Genomic DNA, 19621 nt, shown 5'->3' with positions numbered 1-19621 from the left:
ACACTTCCCACACTGCCCCTACTCGGATGGTATCGCGCCGTCCCAACCTTCGCTCTCTCTCCCCCGCTACTCTCTCCTCTTCCATCCTATCATCTCTTCCCTCTGCTCAAACCTTCTCCAACCTATCTCCTGATTCTGCCTCCTCAACCCTCCTCTCCTCCCTTTCTGCATCCTTTGACTCTCTATGCCCCCTATCCTCCAGGCCGGCTCGGTCCTCCCCTCCCGCTCCGTGGCTCGACGACTCATTGCGAGCTCACAGAACAGGGCTCCGGGCAGCCGAGCGGAAATGGAGGAAAACTCGCCTCCCTGCGGACCTGGCATCCTTTCACTCCCTCCTCTCTACATTTTCCTCTTCTGTCTCTGCTGCTAAAGCCACTTTCTACCACTCTAAATTCCAAGCATCTGCCTCTAACCCTAGGAAGCTCTTTGCCACCTTCTCCTCCCTCCTGAATCCCCCCCCCTCCCTCTCTGCAGATGACTTCGTCAACCATTTTGAAAAGAAGGTCGACGACATCCGATCCTCGTTTGCTAAGTCAAACGACACCGCTGGTTCTGCTCACACTGCCCTACCCTGTGCTCTGACCTCTTTCACCCCTCTCTCTCCAGATGAAATCTCGCGTCTTGTGACGGCCGGCCGCCCAACAACCTGCCCGCTTGACCCTATCCCCTCCTCTCTTCTCCAGACCGTTTCCGGAGACCTTCTCCCTTACCTCACCTCGCTCATCAACTCATCCCTGACCACTGGCTACGTCCCTTCCGTCTTCAAGAGAGCGAGAGTTGCACCCCTTCTGAAAAAACCTACACTCGATCCCTCCGATGTCAACAACTACAGACCAGTATCCCTTCTTTCTTTTCTCTCCAAAACTCTTGAACGTGCTGTCCTTGGCCAGCTCTCCCGTTATCTCTCTCAGAATGACCTTCTTGATCCAAATCAGTCAGGTTTCAAGACTAGTCATTCAACTGAGACTGCTCTTCTCTGTATCACGGAGGCGCTCCGCACTGCTAAAGCTAACTCTCTCTCCTCTGCTCTCATCCTTCTAGACCTATCGGCTGCCTTCGATACTGTGAACCATCAGATCCTCCTCTCCACCCTCTCCGAGTTGGGCATCTCCGGCGCGGCCCACGCTTGGATTGCGTCCTACCTGACAGGTCGCTCCTACCAGGTGGCGTGGCGAGAATCTGTCTCCTCACCACGCGCTCTCACCACTGGTGTCCCCCAGGGCTCTGTTCTAGGCCCTCTCCTATTCTCGCTATACACCAAGTCACTTGGCTCCGTCATAACCTCACATGATCTCTCCTATCATTGCTATGCAGACGACACACAATTAATCTTCTCCTTTCCCCCTTCTGATGACCAGGTGGCGAATCGCATCTCTGCATGTCTGGCAGACATATCAGTGTGGATGACGGATCACCACCTCAAGCTGAACCTCGGCAAGACGGAGCTGCTCTTCCTCCCGGGGAAGGACTGCCCGTTCCATGATCTCGCCATCACGGTTGACAACTCCATTGTGTCCTCCTCCCAGAGCGCTAAGAACCTTGGCGTGATCCTGGACAACACCCTGTCGTTCTCAACTAACATCAAGGCGGTGGCCCGTTCCTGTAGGTTCATGCTCTACAACATCCGCAGAGTACGACCCTGCCTCACACAGGAAGCGGCGCAGGTCCTAATCCAGGCACTTGTCATCTCCCGTCTTGATTACTGCAACTCGCTGTTGGCTGGGCTCCCTGCCTGTGCCATTAACCCCCTACAACTCATCCAGAACGCCGCAGCCCGTCTGGTGTTCAACCTTCCCAAGTTCTCTCACGTCACCCCACTCCTCCGCTCTCTCCACTGGCTTCCAGTTGAAGCTCGCATCCGCTACAAGACCATGGTGCTTGCCTACGGAGCTGTGAGGGGAACGGCACCTCAGTACCTCCAGGCTCTGATCAGGCCCTACACCCAAACAAGGGCACTGCGTTCATCCACCTCTGGCCTGCTCGCCTCCCTACCACTGAGGAAGTACAGTTCCCGCTCAGCCCAGTCAAAACTGTTCGCTGCTCTGGCCCCCCAATGGTGGAACAAACTCCCTCACGACGCCAGGATAGCGGAGTCAATCACCACCTTCCGGAGACACCTGAAACCCCACCTCTTTAAGGAATACCTAGGATAGGATAAAGTAATCCTTCTCACCCCCCTTAAAAGATTTAGTTGCACTATTGTAAAGTGGCTGTTCCACTGGATGTCATAAGGTGAATGCACCAATTTGTAAGTCGCTCTGGATAAGAGCGTCTGCTAAATGACTTAAATGTAATGTAAATGTAAATGACCAATGGAAACAGGATGCACCGTAGCTCAATTTCAAGACTCAAAGCAAAGTGTCTGAATACATGTAAATAAGGTATTTCTGTTATAATTTTTTTATACATTTGTAAAAATGTCTAAAAACCTGTTTTTTGCTTCATCATTATGGGGTATTGTGTGTAGATTGATTTGAATCCATTTTAGAATAAATGTGGAAAAAGTCAAGGGGTCGGAATACTTTCCGAAGGCACTGTATTTACAGATTTTATGCTCATATATACAGATGGATCAAAAGATCCATGGACATGCCACACTGGGTCAGCCTTTGCTGTACAGGGATTTGTAAGTCGCTCTGGATAAGAGCGTCTGCTAAATGACTTAAATGTAAATGTAAATGGTTTTGCAGTAAGGAAACGTATTACAGACCACCTGGCTGTATGCATTGCAAAACTGATGGCTGTACTGTTGGCCTTGCAGTGAGTGGTGGAAGTCAAGACAAACATAATGGATATATGCTCTGATTCATGTACTGTGCTGATGAGTATGCAAACACAGCTCATATATGCTGTACTCCAAATTCATGCACGGGTGAGACAGATGGGTGTCCATAAGTTTTTGCTTGGGTCCCAGTCCATGTGGGGGTGAAAGGAAATGAGGAAGTAAATGTGCTAGCTAAACAGACCTTTAGGAGAAAGGATGTGGAGTAAAACATATTAAGAGTTTCTCAACATTTTTAAGAGAACCGGAACTACGGATTTACTTCCTCCCTGTCTCTGGCCCACATTCCAGTACAGTAGGTGGCGGTAATATACCATAAAGTTGGATGCCGACCGCAGATAAACACCACGGAAATAGTATGCGTGCGCACCAACTTGTTTCGGTCACGTGAGACGATTACGAATATGGTGGAAGTGTATTTCTTGAAGTGAAGCCGCAAAAGAACCAAAACAGACCGGGATATTAAGGAAAGTTGTCTGTCACGTCTTGAACTTCTTTTGCCCTTGGATTCGGGTAAGCATAACATCCGTGGTGGAAAGTCCTCAACCACAATGTTTAGCCTAAACACTGGGTCAGCCAGCCACGACACAGGCTAACCTGCCAGCTTTTTATTTATTTTTATTTTTTTGTATTTCGTGCTCTTGTGTTGTCACGAGCAGTTGTGAGTAACCCATTCATAGATGGTATAACTATTCATAAGTTGCCAGCTGATATGTAACACGTAAACAACACAACTATTGCATCCAAGCTCTGTATCCCGGAGCAGAACGTAAATAACATTTCGCTAGCTAGCAGAGCGGAGTTTCAAGGTTGTAATTTCACTCGTTTTGAGTTAGACTACATCTAATTTAGCAACTCAGCTAACTAGTCTAAACGCGTTAGCCTTTTTCATTGTCAAACATGCCGGAGATACCTACACTTTGCCTTTTGCTAATGTCATGCGACTGATGGTTAACATCTAATCCTAGCGATGGCAAACAAAATGCTATCAAAGTAAGCAATGTTTATGTTCTCCAGACATATTGTTATTGCGTAAAATGACGTTGGGGTTCTCTTGCTGTCATCCAGTCACATGTGTTCATAAAGCATACTGTCATTTCAACAACCCCACCCTTCCAATTTGTTTGAACTGAGGGGTGGGGCTGGGTAAATGTAGCTAACCTTTCTCAATGCATTGTGGGTAATGATGGGTAAGGAAGTTGTTTGGCATTTTATAAGTTGTATTCTTCAAGAAACAAAGCTCTTCCTGGAATGTTGCACTCTAACCAATACTTTAAAAACAAGTTAAACATGCCTGTGTGTATATTATACTGAACAATAATATGAATTCAACAATTTAAAAGATTTTACTGAGTTACAGTTCATATAAGGAAGTCATTCAATTGAAATACATCCATTAGGACCTCATCTATGGATTTCACATGACTGGGCAGGGGTGAGGCCTGGGTGGGCATAGGCCCACCCACTGGGGATCTAAGCCCAGCCAATCAGAATTATTTTTTTCCCCCCACAAAGGGGCTTTTATTACAGACAGAAATATTTCTCAGTTTCATCAGCTGGTGTGTGGCAGGTCTCAGTCGATCCCGCAAGTGAAGAAGCCATATCGGTAGGTCCTGGGCTGGCGTGGTTACAAGTGGTCTGCGGTTGTGAGGCAAGTTGGACGTACTGCCAAATTCTCTAAAGCATATATTTTATTTCAGCCCATGAAACATGGGACCAACAATTATATTTGTGTACAGTATAGTTGCTTTTGTCAGTTCTTATGTTAACTATTAACTTGGTAGTCGTTAGCTAAACCCAAAGACATAACCTAACCCAAACAGTAGTTTATGTGGAAAGATAGTAGCCTACTAGCCTTGTCAACAAGAACCTCAGCGGCAGAGCTTTCCTGAGGTCGTGTACCGTTGCTTAAGCTGCTATTTAGCCTTTAATCAGGATCTTTTCATCTAACCTTGGCAATAATTAATTCGTTCTCGATTTGGGCGTCACCGGTATCTAAACTCCCAAGGCTAGCTTTAGGGGGAAAGTTGGAATTTATTTATGCTCAGTTATTAAATTAAATGTGTTTTTGCTGCATGAAGTAATCCAACAAGACTAGATGGCGGTGTATACCTTGTTGGATTATTTCATGGAGAAAAGGATTTTAATTTAATTAAGGAGCATTTTCTAATTTCCAACTTTCCCTCTGCAACTAGCCATGGGAGTTTAGAAGACTTTTGTTGTTTGAATAATTCAACATACCAGCTACAACAGCAAATGTTACATAGCTGTATTATCTAGTTAGCCTTGCATTGTGTAACAATGTAACATAATGTACATACAAAAATGGTTGAACTACAGCTTTTAACACTGACAAGGGCCTTGTGACTCGAGTATAAAGGACTGACTCGTACTTGAAACCTAGGGACTTGATACTTGATTAGGATTCATGGTTTATTGACTTGACTACTGCCATCCGCTAGCCTACTTCTAGCCCTGAAGCAGGACTAGATTGAAACATTACAAATAGGCCTATCCTGTGGTGTAGGCATTCCAAAATTCACAAACACCTGTAATGAACTCTAATAGCCTAGGCTGTGTTTCCACTTTTTTTATTCATTTGTGCATTATCTGATATTTAGCTGAGGGATGTAATCATTGCCTTAAGGTGAGTCTGATCCTGGTCGTAGCTGATGAGTTTCTGACTAGTGAGTTACCTGGCACACAAAGCAGTCGCTCACTGTATGCCCAGGATCAGCAGTAATAAATTATTGACTCCGGGTACAACAAAAGTTAGTTGGTCAAGAGCTTTTTCCTCTCATTTGCATAGGGGAGAAAGGCAAGGAACATACTTTTGTGTAATATAGTGTATGTAGACACTGCTTCAAATGAGTGGATTCTGCTATTTCAGCTGCACCTGTTGCTGACAGGTGTATAAAATTGAGCACGCAGCCATGCAATCCCCATAGACAAACGTCAACAGTAGAATGGCCTTACTGAAGAGCTCAGTGGCTTTCAATGTGGCACTGTCACCTTTAATCGGTTTTGTCAAATTTCTGCCCCGGTCAACTGTAAGTGCTGTTATTGTGATGTGAAAAAGTCCAAGAGCAACATCGGCTCAGCCGCAAAGTGTTAGGCCACAGAAGCTCACAGAACGGGAACTGCGAGTGCTGATGCGCGTAAAAATCGTCTGTCCTCGTTTACAACACTCACTACCAAGTTCCAAACTGCCCCTGGAAGCCACATTAGCATAATAACTGTTTTGTCAGGAGCTTTATGAATTGGGCTTCCATGGCCGAGCGGCCGCACACAATCCTAAGGTCACCATGCGCAATGCCAAGTGTCGGCTGGAGTGATGTAAAGCTTGCCGCTATTGGACTCTGAAGCAGTGGAAATGCGTTCTCTGGAGTGATGAATCACTCTTCACCATCTGGCAGTCCGAAGGACAAATCTGGGTTTGGCGGATGTCAGGAGAACCCTACCTGCCCCAATGCATAGTGCCAACTGTAAAGTTTGGGAGGAGGAATAATGGTCTGGGGCTGTTTTTCATGGTTTGGCCTAGGCCCCTTAGTTCCAATTAAGGGAAATATTAACGCTAAAGCATACAATGACATTCTAGACGATTCTGTGCTTCCAACTTTGTGGCAACAGTTTGGGGAAGTCCCTTTCCTGTTTCAGCATGACAATGCTCCTGTACACAACACAAGTTCCATACAGAAACGGTTTGTTGAGATCGGTGTGGAAGAACTTGGAATGGCCTGCACAGAGCTTTGACCTCAACCCCATCAAACACCGTTGGGATGAATTTGTACGCCGACTGTGAGCCAGGTCAAATCGCCCATAATTTTGGAATGATATGTTCGAGCACGTGTCCACATACTTTTGGTCATGTACTGTGCATTTGGAAAGTATTCAGACCCCTTGACTTTTTCAACATTTTGAAATAAAACATTTACATAAGTATTCAGACCCTTTACTCAGTACTTTGTTAAAGTACCTTTGGCAGCAATTACACCCCAAGTTTTTTTGGATATGACGCTACAAGATTAGCACACCTGTATTTGGGGAGTTTCTCCAATGCTTCCCTGCAGATCCTCTCAAGCTCTGTCAGGTTGGATGAGAAGCGTCACCGCACAGCTATTTTCAGGTCTCTCCAAAGATGTTGGATCGTGTTCAAGTCTCGGCTCTGGCTCAGGCACTCAAGGACATTAAGTTTTGTCCCAGAGCCACTCCTGCCTTGTCTTGGCTGTGTGCTTAGGGTCTATGTCCTGTTGGAAGGGGAACCTTTGCCCCGGTCTACTGTCCTGAGCGCTCTGGAGTGTTAATCTTTTCCTCAATCGTGACTAGTTTCCCAATCCTTGCCACTGAAAACATCCCCACAGCATGATGCTGCCTCCATGCTTCATCGTAGGGTTGGAGCCAGGTTTCCTCCAGACGCTTGGCATTCAGGCCAAATAGTTCAGTCTTGGTTTCATCAGACCAGAGAAACTTGTTTTCTCCTGGTTTGTTTTGAAAACTTCAAGATGGCTGTCATGTGCCTTTTACCGTGGAGTGGCTTCTGTCTGGCCACTCTACCCTCTACCCTGATTGGTGGAGTGCTGCAGAGATGGAAGGTTCTCCCATCTCCACAGAGGAACTATAGTGCTCTGTCAGAGGGACAGTTCTTGGTCACCACCCTGACCAAGGCCCTTCTCCCCTGATTGCTCAGTTTGGCCGGAGCAGCCAGGTCTAGGACGAGTCTTGGTGGTTCCAAATCTCTTCCATTTCAGAATGATGGAGGCCACTGTGTTCTTGGTCACCGTCAATGCTGCAGAAATTTTTTGGTACCCTTCCCCAAATCTGTGCCTCAACACAATCCTGTCAACTGTGGGACCTTTTTACATAGACAGGTGTGCCTTTCCAAATCATGTCCAATCAATTGAATTTACCACAGGTGGACTCCAATTAAGGATGTTTAATGGAAACATGATGCGCCTGAGCTCAATTTCGAGTCTCATAGCAAATGTAAATAAGGTATTACTGTTTTTTAGTTTTAGTTAATCTTCATCAATTTAAAAAACAACTGTTTTTGCTTTGTCATTATGGGGTATTGTGTGTAGATTGAAGAGGAAATAAAATATTTTTTTTAACTTTAAGAATAAGGCCGTAACGTAGCAATATGAAAAAAGCCAAGGGGTCTGAATGCACTTTAGTGTACATTATGCACAATGAGAACCACAAACCAGGAATGAGGACTAGGCTATGATTCCTGGTGCTACGTTCACCAGTTTAATTTTCCTTAGAAACTTACTTGTGGGATTGTATCACACGCGAGGAATTTTCTAGAGAACAGTTATTTGTAAATGGGCAATTCCACAGTAACAGACTGACACTGGGACTTTTTCACTTTAAAATACATTTCAAACAAACCAATGATTGCCAAGTTAAACAAACCATACTATGCATAAAGACTAGCTTCAACAATTTCCACTGAGATTTCTACAAAAACACATTCACTTCAAGAACAGTACAGATGCAAATTTGGGTAATAGAATGAGGACACAAACAGCACAAACCTTCATTATGTTAACAGTTGGATCTGCACTGTTCTTCAAAGTAGTCCTTGTGCATGGATTTGTATGGTTTCTTTAACTTTGCAATTGTTTTTGTTTGACATGCATTTTAAGGTGACACATCTGAATCTGTCACTCTGTTACTGTGGAAATACCTAAATGACTCTTAGGAATCTTATAAATATACATCTGAGCTCGGTAAGTTTGACACCGACTTCCATGTACTTATAGAGAAGTATAGCCTCGTCAGAGAATGGTAGGTACAAGCATAACCGTGTTACACCTTTTAACTAATAGCAATATGATTTCATTACCATTCAAAAGAGGTCTGAGGTAGTTGCTGGGTGGTAATAGTGTAACTAACAGAATGCTGACCATGATATTTTGTTTCATTACAATCAGATAACATCACATTTAGATAAGCTCACTGTAATCATAAAGCGTCTCTCACAATGCAGTGAGACAGAGGATAGAAAGGCTGTAACTTGCATTGCATGGAATGTACGTTGGTCCATTGAATGGTTGACTGAGTGTGGTGTTTTGTTGCAGGTATGTCATGGCCTCCAGCATTGCTAAACCAGGCCCTGGGAATGGCTACCCCATGAAGGCACAACTGCAAATTATGGGTAGGTTCTTAATTCTGATCCTTGTCATTTATTTTGGGTGTTGAAGGGCTTAGTCTATACCAAACAGGAAACGCTCTCTCAGGGTGTGGGCAATGTTAATAAAACAGAATTGACCTGAAGTGCCCTATAATATGGTAAAATATGTCATTTAGTCATGTGTGCATACATTCTTATGTATGGGTGGCGAAATCGAACACACAACCCAGGCATTGCAAGCACCGTGACTACTAACTGAGCTGCTGTCAAACTTCCAACAGACAGTTTTCCTTCTAACTCTGCCCTAATTCACAACACTCTTCATCTCCTCAGTGCTATCAGCAAAACTGAAAGAGAACAAGAAGAACTGGTTTGGCCCCAGTCCATATGTTGAAGTTGCAGTTGACGGCCAGTCCAAAAAGACCGAAAAATGCAACAACACCCACAGTCCCAAATGGAAGCAGCTGCTCACTGTGTAAGTTGTCATCGTGTTATTGTTGAGAACAAGGAACAGCCGCCTATTAATTTAACGAGTACAAATGCTCTCGCAAGTGTATAGGGTTGACTGAGGATCCACTCATGATTTAGTAGTGCCAAGTGCCAACACATCCACACAATCAATCCCTTCTTTATATAGCTCTGGAGTCTTACTCTGCAGTCCCTTCTTAATTTAAAGTCCCTCTCCAATTTCAGTATGTCTTGGTGTGGAGAATTCAGAGCAGTTATACTATGGTTGAGTAGGCAGCTCTAATAGTGGGCGTGGACACTTGCTTCTATTTGTCTCCATGCTAACGCTGTTTGTTTTGTCTTCAGATATTTGATAATAATTATCTTTGACTATTTCGTGTCTGATCAACTTTCACCTAAAATGTATGCTATATTCCCAGTGAATTAACCAATGTGATCTTCATGTATGTTTTTCTTTTATCTCGGCAATAGAATTGTCACTCCTTTCAGCAAGCTCATCTTCCGGGTATGGAGTCACCAGACCTTGAAGTCGGATGTATTGTTAGGCGTGGCAACTCTGGAGGTCAGCGACACACTCAAATCCAATGACATGAATAGTGAGTGCCTTCCTTGTATCATGTTATGCATACCTTGCTTCGCTGTATGATAAGGGCCTGTACTGTGTCTGTGCTCTCTCTCTTACATAACACAGCCACAAGCACCTCCCTCTGCTTTGATGGTGTGATGTCACAGATGAGATTACTTCCCCTTCATAAAGAGTTCATTCAGTCCCCTGCCAATTTTCTAAATACAGTTTAAGACAAACCAGATTGAACATGTCACACCAGTCTCCTATTTTGACAAAGCAGTAAACAATGACCGCTTAGTTTTAGAGTAGGGTAATTACTCTGTTTCTTATGGCTGTATATTTATTTGCCTCTCCTTGTATTCCTTTTACGGGAATGATCTCTCCATGACTTTGTTTCCACTAGTTTGTTGAAGATATATTTCATAAGGTGACAACCGAGATAATCATTGGTCATAGCCTATGCGGTATACTATCCAAGCTGTTCGTTAATGTCCCGCTTGTGTCTCAAACTCAAGGTTATCATCCTGGTGCAAAGTGGCAGGATGACTCAAAGTGCTGATAAAGGCTTTTGACAGACAAGGAACTGAGTGGAAGGAGGCTTTTTATTACATAACCAATAGTGCTGGGAATTGCCAGGGACCTCACGATACGACATTATCATGATACTTAGGTGCTGATATGATATGTATTGCGATTGGATAATGTGATTTTTATTGCAACTCGATATTCCAAACATATTGCTCACCATATGTCTGCTGCAGAGGGACAAGAGAGAGAGACATGAGAAAATAAGTTTTGATCAGTCATGGAAATTAAAGTGCTGAAAACAAATTGGCTCCCTATTTAAAAAGAAGATGGAGAACAAGCTATGAAGGAAAAATACTATAGTTTTGGTGCAGATACAGCCAACTAGCGCAAACATAATGTTCAGCTTATTGACAATATGATATTTTGTGAAAAATAATATCCCGATTTGTAACTAGGTTCTTTCCCCCATCTCTGATAACCAATGATTTTGTTCCATGGTGTTTTTCCCTTCAGTCTCTGAGGTGGTGCAGACCCTGCAGCTTAGTGCAGACAAAGACCAGACCGATGTGGTGGGGGACCTGTCTGTCTGTCTGGACGGCATGCAAGTCGACCCAGAGATGTTTGCCTCTGCTGTCGAGGCCAACAGCCGAAGTGCGTCTGCTCTGTGCACTGTTATCTGTATTGATTTATGGGAGAGTTATGGTTTTCCCAACCTGCCCAGAAAATAAGCTCCAGCTTCCCGTCAGTATGTTCAGTTCACAACTCTGTTTGTGTTTCTGATCTCAGGTATGTCAAATGGGGAATCACAACACAGCGGGGATCATGATGTGAGGTAAGCCTATTATTCCTGGTTACTGTGGTAATGATGGTCTTGCTTATGAACAGAGTTAATAGTTGACCTTGTGGCAGGAGGAGCAGAGACGGCTCTCCTTCTGTGGATGGTTTGGAGCACAGAGCTTCCCCAACTGGGCGTGTGGTCGCAGTGAACGGCACAGGGTCTCCCGCTCTGTCAGCAGGGGGCTCCAAGGGGAATCCTCTACGGCCCCCCAGGCCCTCCCGACCCCCACCACCCACCCCGCGCAGACCAACCTCCTCTCCAGGTGAGTGGGTCAACCTCTTAGCCCATCTTAAACCAACACTAATGCTCCTGGGGATTTTATGGCATGGTGTTTTGCTTTATGCTTAGTTTTGTATGCATTTGTCAGATAATGTGGCAGAAAACAACCATTTAGTGTCGTTTTCTCAAACTCGCCCAATCTTTTTTTCTCATTCACTGGTTTTCGGCAGCATCCTCTAATAGTTCCATACCAACTGAAGGAAGCGATGGCCCCAGCTCAGAAACCCCAGTCCGTATGCCTGCACCTGCAGTACCAGCCGCAGACCCAAATGCCCCACCCCCTACACACGACCAGAGCCAAGCAATAGCAGCCAGACAAGCAGCCAGTGTTGCTCCAGGCCCCCCCAGAGTCCCCACTGTCGCTGCAGGCCCACTGCTTCCTGGGTAAGGGTCAAGCCATCCATGTTGGATCGGTCTGGCAGTAACACTGTTAGTCAGTTAGTGGTGTCAATACAACTCAGGAGTTCATCTGACATGTTCTGTTAAACTGAAGATGTGAGCAAGAGAGCTGTTTCAAATATGTCTGCTGTGACTGCTTACCAACTGCAATTACCTGTTATTATTGCTCCAGGGTTACTTAGTCTCATCATTTTTATACTGTAACTCTACACTACCTGATGTGATTTGGATTCTAGCTTTTTTAGCTGGTGGACTGTTTTTTTAAAAGTGTAAACATTTTCTTTGTGTTGCTGTGAAGATGGGAGCAGAGGGTGGATCAGAACGGAAGGCTGTATTTTGTAGATCATGTGGAAAAGAGGACGACGTGGGAGCGGCCTGAGCCGCTACCTTCTGGGTAACTCCCCCCTTACATATCCTGTATCTTCATACTCAACTGATACTCCCAACTACAATATACATTCTACATACAGTATTCAAATGCATTTTTCCTACCTCCATACTAACACAGAGAATGGTGTCTTTGTTGCTAGAAGATACTAAATGCCAAAGCTCTTATACTGTCTCCCCTGTTCCTCTTTGCCCTGTGTGTAGGTGGGAGCGGCGAGTGGACCCCATGGGCAGGGTCTACTTTGTAGACCACATCACCAGAACGACCACCTGGCAACGGCCCACCATGGAGACGGTACGGAACTATGAACAGTGGCAGCACCAACGCAACCAGCTACAGGGTGCCATGCAGCAGTTCAACCAGCGCTTCATATTTGGGGTGAATGGGGTAAGTGGGAACTCTGACTGGTCAAATCAAGTGCTCAGTTCCTTCAATAACAGTACTGAACAGTTGTGAAACACTCAAGAGATGAAGATTTTAAATAAACGGGGAAAGTTGCTCTTTGCACTGTGTGAAATGATAATGTCATCAAATGGATTGGGTAATTTACAGGAAGTTTATTAGGAACTAAAGAACTAAAGGGGATGCTACACCTGGCTTTATTTAGCCAAATGAGCTAGCTGGCAAGCCAGACATGATATTATCTTCCTATAACTGCTCTAACTATGAAATGTAATTAATTGGGCCTTGCTGTTGTGTCTAGACAATCTATTAGTGTTTGTCAGCCTTATCAGATTGTCTGCTTCTCTTAATTCTTTACATATTGTGCTGTAAACAGTTTCCCCTCTTTCAGTTGGTGATATTTAACCAATCTTGATCAGTTGAATTTTTAAAAACTTTGTTCAAATATTATTCCTTATTTTCTCTGGTACACTGAAGCTCCAGGACCAGGTTCCAGCCACTGAGAATAAGCAGTTTGATCCCCTGGGCCCGCTGCCACATGGATGGGGTAAGATCTCACTACCTCACATCGCACAGATTCATTAAATGTTTTCTAGAATTTTTCATGAATTGCTTTACGTCCTCAGAGAAAAGAACTGACAGCAACGAGAGAGTGTACTTTGTCCAACACACCACACGGACTACACAGTGGGAGGACCCTCGCACTCAGGGGTGAGAAGTTCCATCTGTGCTACTCTTAGTGCAGATATGTATTCTAACAGCTACTTTTAACCTCCGTGGGGCCTATCCTGGCAAGATTAGATAAGAGCGTCTGCTAAATGACTTAAATGTAAATGTAATTAGCTCAGCCCCTGGTTCTAGTACTCTCCGCATGCCCATGTGCTGGAATTGAAGTGTTAATTCATTGTGCAGATCTGTGTTTGACTCTTGGTCCAAGTGATGACAGACACTCTCTCTCTCTCTCTCAGGCTGCTGAATGAAAAGCCTCTTCCAGAGGGCTGGGAGATGAGGTTCACTGTCGACGGCATCCCATACTTTGTGGACCACAACAGGAGAGCCACTACATACATCGACCCTCGCACTGGAACATCCTCACTGTACGTCACAAGATTCCATTCACTTGATATAAAAGCATTGGGCTCACACTCTGACTAAATCATTTTTCTTGAGGCCATATTTTTAGAATAAAACTAGGCTGTATGTAGCAAACACGGTTCTGTTTGAGACTAGTTTTGACCTAAAACAGACTGGTGATGGAAGTGTTGCTACTAATAACAGCCCTTTATGTTCTAAAAATGTCAAATAAGGATGACTAAAATGGGCTGAACCGATACTGTACTGTCTATCTTTTAGTATTGTAATGAGCCACACCTGAAGGATGATGATGTACTGTCAACATGACTGTTCTCTGTGCAGCAGTGACTTTGCTTAGCTCTATTCCCCAACTAACAGGAATTACCTGTTTGGTGCCTTTTCACAGGACTGAGGTTATTGATATTTCCCCTCTAGCTGTTTGTCTGCTCACATGTAGCATGTTTTGGCTGAAACAATTGTCATTATCTAGCCATTTGTTATTTCTGAAGAGAGTAGTGAACACATACCATTGTCTGTCTGGGGTCTATGATTTGACAGTATTGTATAGTTCTCATAAACTATAGTAAAAGCCAAGTAATCTGACAAGTCTGATTTGTGTTTTGGCCATGATGTGTGACAATGTGTGCCTTGTTCCTTCCCGCTTACTATAAAACAGTGAAAATGGGCCCCAGATTACTTACGTTCGAGACTTTAAAGCCAAAGTCCAGTACTTCAGATTCTGGTGCCAGGTAGGTGTCATGCCTTCTGAGTTTGAGTGGTTAAACATTGTCATTGTTTTTATGATCAACAGAACTACATGAATTCCAATACAGTGACCCAATTAAATTAAAATGATGACCTGTTATTTCTGTTGGCCCATTCTGAAAAAAGTCACATGCTTCAAAATCACTTATGATTTCCTCTTCTTGTCCAGCAATTGTCAATGCCTCAGCACATCAAGATCACTGTCACCCGCAAAACCCTGTTTGAGGACTCGTTCCAACAAGTGAGTAAACATCCTCCCAAATGATCATGCTGACACTGACATGTTGTCCATATTCATTTGACTCTTTCCGTTGTAGATAATGAGCTTCAATGCACAGGACCTCCGCAGGAGACTATGGATCATATTCCCTGGGGAAGAAGGCCTGGATTATGGTGGGGTGGCAAGGTAAAGCTCTGTGCTCTTGTACAGTCATTGCACTCTAATAAATAATATGTCGTCGTAGTGATGAAGTTGCCTTTGGTCAAGGTTGTAAAATATCCTAGATAAGTGGTTGTCTACCAGTTATTTGACCACGTTATAAAGTATGGTGTTAGTTGGATGCTTGCAGAGAAGTATTGTGATGAGTTATCAATTTCTTCCTCTGTAGGGAGTGGTTTTTCCTGCTGTCTCACGAGGTGCTGAACCCCATGTACTGCCTATTTGAATATGCTGGGAAGGACAACTACTGCCTGCAGATCAACCCTGCCTCATACATCAACCCTGACCACCTTAAATACTTTAAATTCATTGGACGCTTCATCGCTATGGTAACTATTTTGAGTCATTAAGTTCAACTTCAATGTGATATGTTTGCAAGTGCAAAGATCTGATGCAGTTCTATATTTTTAGATGTTAACCTCCTGATCTCTTTTCCCAGGCTCTTTTCCATGGGAAGTTCATTGACACAGGCTTCTCGTTGCCGTTCTACAAGCGCATGCTGAACAAGCCATGGGCACTGAAAGATCTTGAGTCCATTGACACAGAATTCTACAATTCTCTTATCTGGATTAAGTGAGTCTTCTGCGGAAGCTGTGCTGATATTAACTTTGGTTGTAACGGATGTTAATGTTTGTTCAATATTTTGGTCCCATTTTTCTTAACACAGAAAACAACAACTTTCATTACGTCGCTGAAACGTCTTTGTCATCTTTTTGTATACTTTAGGGAGAATGACATTGAGGAGTGTGGCCTGGAGATGTACTTCTCTGTGGACAAAGAGATTCTGGGTGAAATCACCACTCATGAGCTCAAGCCGGACGGTGGCGAGGTCCTAGTCACTGAGGAGAACAAGGGGGAGTATATTAGGTCTGTCTCAGCGTATGGCCGCCTTCTCCCCTCTTGGTACCTCTGACCCCTTTTCACTACTGTCCTGGTGTGTGGTGCCTTGATGGTCTGTGTTTCTCCCCCAGGCTGGTGGCAGAGTGGAGGTTGTCCAGAGGTGTGGAGGAGCAGACCCAGGCCTTCTTTGAGGGTTTCAACGAGGTCCTCCCACAGCAGTACCTGCAGTACTTTGACGCCAAAGAACTGGAGGTATGAGTCTTAGTTTGGCATACTTATTTACACCAGATTCCCAATATTCACTCTGGTAAAGATCAGTTGTTCCATTGAACCAATTGTGACGTGTCCACTTCCTGCAGGTGATGCTGTGTGGGATGCAGGAGATCGACCTGACAGACTGGCAGAGGAACACCATCTACAGACACTACGCACGCAGCAGCAAGCAGGTCCTCTGGTTCTGGCAGGTCAGTGTTACTCCTCACCTGTGCTACAGTCAGATGCCACATCTCCTCAGTATCATTCCATTCAGATCACGCACTAAAGAACATGCCTGGACATACTGTACCCTCCTGTACTTTCCTTCCAGCTCATCAAAGAGATGGACAACGAGAAGCGGATGAGACTCCTCCAGTTCGTCACAGGCACATGTCGCCTTCCTGTTGGAGGCTTTTCGGACCTATTGGGTAAGTTTGAGGCTGTTTCTTCCCCTCATGGGTGGATGACAAATACAATCTGCAGAGGTAAAAGATAATGAAACATAACAATATGCCCTTTTTACCTGTAAGTAGATGGGTTAGGGACTTACATATTTGGTTTTGTAGGGAGCAATGGCCCGCAGAAGTTCTGCATTGAGAAGGTGGGAAAGGAGAACTGGCTGCCCAGAAGTCACACCTGGTGAGTACTGTATGGAGGAGTCTAGGTTAAAACAGAGTAAAGGCTTCGTTTGACAGATAATGAACCTGCCTCTCTTTCCCCCTTTTTCTAGCTTCAATCGATTGGATCTGCCTCCTTACAAAAGCTATGAGCAGCTGAAGGAGAAATTGATGTTTGCGATTGAAGAGACTGAGGGCTTTGGGCAGGAGTGATCAAGCAACTGATCGATAGACACAGGAGTGTGGTCTTCGTTTGTCAGTGTTTAAGCCAGGGAGCGTCTCGAAGACTGGCATCTGTGTAAGGGTGTTTGTGCGTGCTGTTGAAGGGAGAGACCTTGCTCTAAAATATTGGAAGCATATTAGAGGTGGTTATTGATCCACAAGAGTAAACTGCTCCTGTCTCATAGAATGTGTGCCCCTCCCCCCATCATGTATTAACGCTGGAAACTCACCCTCAATAACATCATATCATATATGGGACAGGGTTATCAGCAGCATCAGTCCCAACACTATTTCTGACTATCCCAACACTGACTTTGAGGAAAATTTTTAAATAAAATTGTTACGTCTGATAAAACAATGGCCAGATCCAGAAGGTGCACTGCACATGCTTTTAAAATAGAACAGTTCTTCCGTTCAAGGTTCCTTAGCATTTATCTGTGAATCAATAAAATATTGCACGGGACAATAATATTGGCCCCTATATTTATAAAGGTACATGGATGTGGATCTACTATGACCCTAGTTTTATAGGGCATTGTGACATGATAAAATGTAATCTCTTTAAGTATTCTGGGGAATAGGAAGTGTGAAATGTTTGTGTCCAGAATATTGCCTTGATGTCTTGGCTGATTTGCGATTTAACCAAGTTGTGTGCTGAGGTTGTGCCTGTGAAGACTAAACGGGTAGCTTTTAAAAGAGATTTTTTTAACAAACTGATTTATCCATTTTATATTAATGGGAGATGTTTTTCTGGCCGTGGCAAAGGCATGGGAACGTCGGTGAGAATACATTTAGTTTGTTTTTCTGGGTTGATTTTGAATGGAAATCCTAGGGTAGTTAATGTGTAAATAATGATTTATGGTGCATTGCAAATAAAAAGTTGGCTCCTATTTTTGTCTCCAGATGTATCCTTAATGCAACTTAAACTGCTCTCCCTGTATATGAAACCATGTTGTAAATTGTGTTAATAACAAATTAATTTCAATTTGTAAAATAAAAATAGTTTAGTAATAAGAGGTGTGTTGTGAAACGCCATTTGAAAGAATTTTTTTCCATGTTTTCATTTATGTACATTATGAATTTGTGTTAAAAAAATATATTAAAAAATATCAAAATAAATTCTATGGGTTTAGTGTTTTTCCTTTTGTGGTGTTACTGTGGTAGTGACGTCAGTGAATAAATCTAGTTAAACGAGTGAAAGGCTTCAAATCATGGCTATCCATTTTGAATAGTTTCATTTTAGCTAAATGCAGTGTATTAGAGTGCATGCCTCAAGATTCATTCATAGAATGTTACATACAAAAATAGAATTGGTACCTCCAAAGGAAGTCTGGAATCTGCACGATAGATTTACTGTACATGCGGCAGGTGAAAAAAGACATTGCCCATGGATGAGATGCAGTGCCTTCAGAAAGTATTTATACCCCTTGACTTTACCACATGTTTTACAGCCTGAATTCAAAATGGGTCAAATGTTTTTCTTACGCATCTACATACAATACCCCATGACAAAGTAAAAACATGTTTTTATAGATTTTTTATTAAAAATGAAATACAGAAAAATCAAAATGACAGAAGTATTCAGACCTGAGTCATTACTTTATAGAAGCACCTTTAGCAGTAATTACAGTGGAGTCTTTCTGGGTAAGTCATTAAGAGCTTTGCACACATGATTGTGCAGCATTTGCCCATTTATTATTTTCAACATACTTCAAGCTCTGTCAAATAGGTTATTGATCATTGCTATACAAACATTTCCAGGTCTTACCATATATTTTCAAGTAGATTTAAGTCAATTGTAACTCAGCCACTTAACATTCACTGTCTTGGTAAGAAACTCAAGTGTAGATTTGGCCTTGTGTGTTAGGTTATCCTGCTGAAAGGTGAATTCATCTTCCAGTGTCTTGGAAAGCAGACTGAACCTGGTTTTCCTCTAGGATGTTACCAGTGCTAAGCTCCATTCTGTCTTTTTAATCCTGAAACTCACCAGTCCTTAACTATTACAAGCAAACACAACATGCAGCTGAGTGATACTCAGTAATGTGTTATTTGATTTACCCCAAACATACCACTTTATATTCAATGAATTATTCAGACAATTTTTATGCAGTATTACTTTAGTGCCTTGTTGCAGGAAGCATTCATGTTTTGTAATATTTGTATTCTGTACAGGCTTCCTTTTCACTGTCAATTAGGTTAGTATTGTGGAGTAACAACGTTGATCCATTCCCAGTTTTATCAGCCATTAAACTCAATTTTTTAAAAGTCACCATTGGCCTCTTGGTGAAATCCCTGAGCAGTTTATCTTCTCCGGCAGAGTTAGGAAGGACGCCTGTATCACTGTTGCGACTGGGTGGATTGATACTCCATCCAAAGTGTAATTTATAAGTTCTCCGTGCTCAAAGGGATATTGAATGGCATTTTTTGAACCATCTACCAATAGGTGCCATTCTTTGCTAAGCATTGGCAAACCTCCCTGGTCTTTGTGGTTCAATCTGTGTTTGAAACTCACTGCTCGACCATACAATTATCTGTGTGGGGTAGAGATTTCTTTTGTATGACAACCTCATGTTAAACACTTATTGCACAGAGTGAGTCCATGGAACTTAAGCACATTTTTACTC

General features: G+C 43.4%; 1 protein-coding gene across 2 annotated transcripts; it reads left to right on the top strand.

The window, feature by feature from the left end:
* Positions 1 to 3140: 3140 nt before the first annotated feature.
* LOC124032074 (E3 ubiquitin-protein ligase Itchy-like) lies at positions 3141 to 17887 on the top strand. 2 transcript variants are annotated; one of them, XM_046344134.1, is made up of 24 exons: positions 3141 to 3295; positions 8863 to 8939; positions 9249 to 9390; positions 9855 to 9979; positions 10993 to 11130; positions 11266 to 11311; positions 11389 to 11579; positions 11767 to 11980; positions 12294 to 12389; positions 12587 to 12770; positions 13263 to 13332; positions 13412 to 13496; positions 13754 to 13882; positions 14536 to 14608; positions 14794 to 14865; positions 14942 to 15030; positions 15233 to 15392; positions 15503 to 15636; positions 15790 to 15930; positions 16035 to 16155; positions 16263 to 16367; positions 16490 to 16586; positions 16725 to 16797; positions 16889 to 17887. In XM_046344134.1, exons 2-24 carry the CDS (start codon positions 8870 to 8872, stop codon positions 16986 to 16988), a joined length of 2655 nt encoding a protein of 884 aa, XP_046200090.1. In that variant the 5' UTR covers positions 3141 to 3295; positions 8863 to 8869; the 3' UTR covers positions 16989 to 17887. The 2 variants fall into 2 exon arrangements, with proteins under 2 accessions (XP_046200090.1, XP_046200091.1); XM_046344135.1 differs by lacking the exon at positions 3141 to 3295 and having other exon boundaries at positions 8755 to 8939.
* The last annotated feature ends 1734 nt before the right edge of the window (positions 17888 to 19621 follow it).

Source organism: Oncorhynchus gorbuscha, linkage group LG03, assembly GCF_021184085.1.
Source record: "Oncorhynchus gorbuscha isolate QuinsamMale2020 ecotype Even-year linkage group LG03, OgorEven_v1.0, whole genome shotgun sequence".
Taxonomy (NCBI): domain Eukaryota; kingdom Metazoa; phylum Chordata; class Actinopteri; order Salmoniformes; family Salmonidae; genus Oncorhynchus; species Oncorhynchus gorbuscha.
The sequence above is the reverse complement of the archived record's forward strand: the minus strand, read 5'-3'. Positions and strand labels throughout refer to the sequence as shown.

Excerpts from the sequence above, each read along its gene's own strand:
- LOC124032074 (XM_046344134.1), top strand. The coding sequence starts at position 8,870 with ATGGCCTCCAGCATTGCTAAACCAGGCCCTGGGAATGGCTACCCCATG. Across the intron at positions 11,312-11,388 it reads AGCGGGGATCATGATGTGAG|GAGGAGCAGAGACGGCTCTC; the intron begins GTAAGCCTATTA and ends ACCTTGTGGCAG. Across the intron at positions 11,981-12,293 it reads GCAGGCCCACTGCTTCCTGG|ATGGGAGCAGAGGGTGGATC; the intron begins GTAAGGGTCAAG and ends GTTGCTGTGAAG.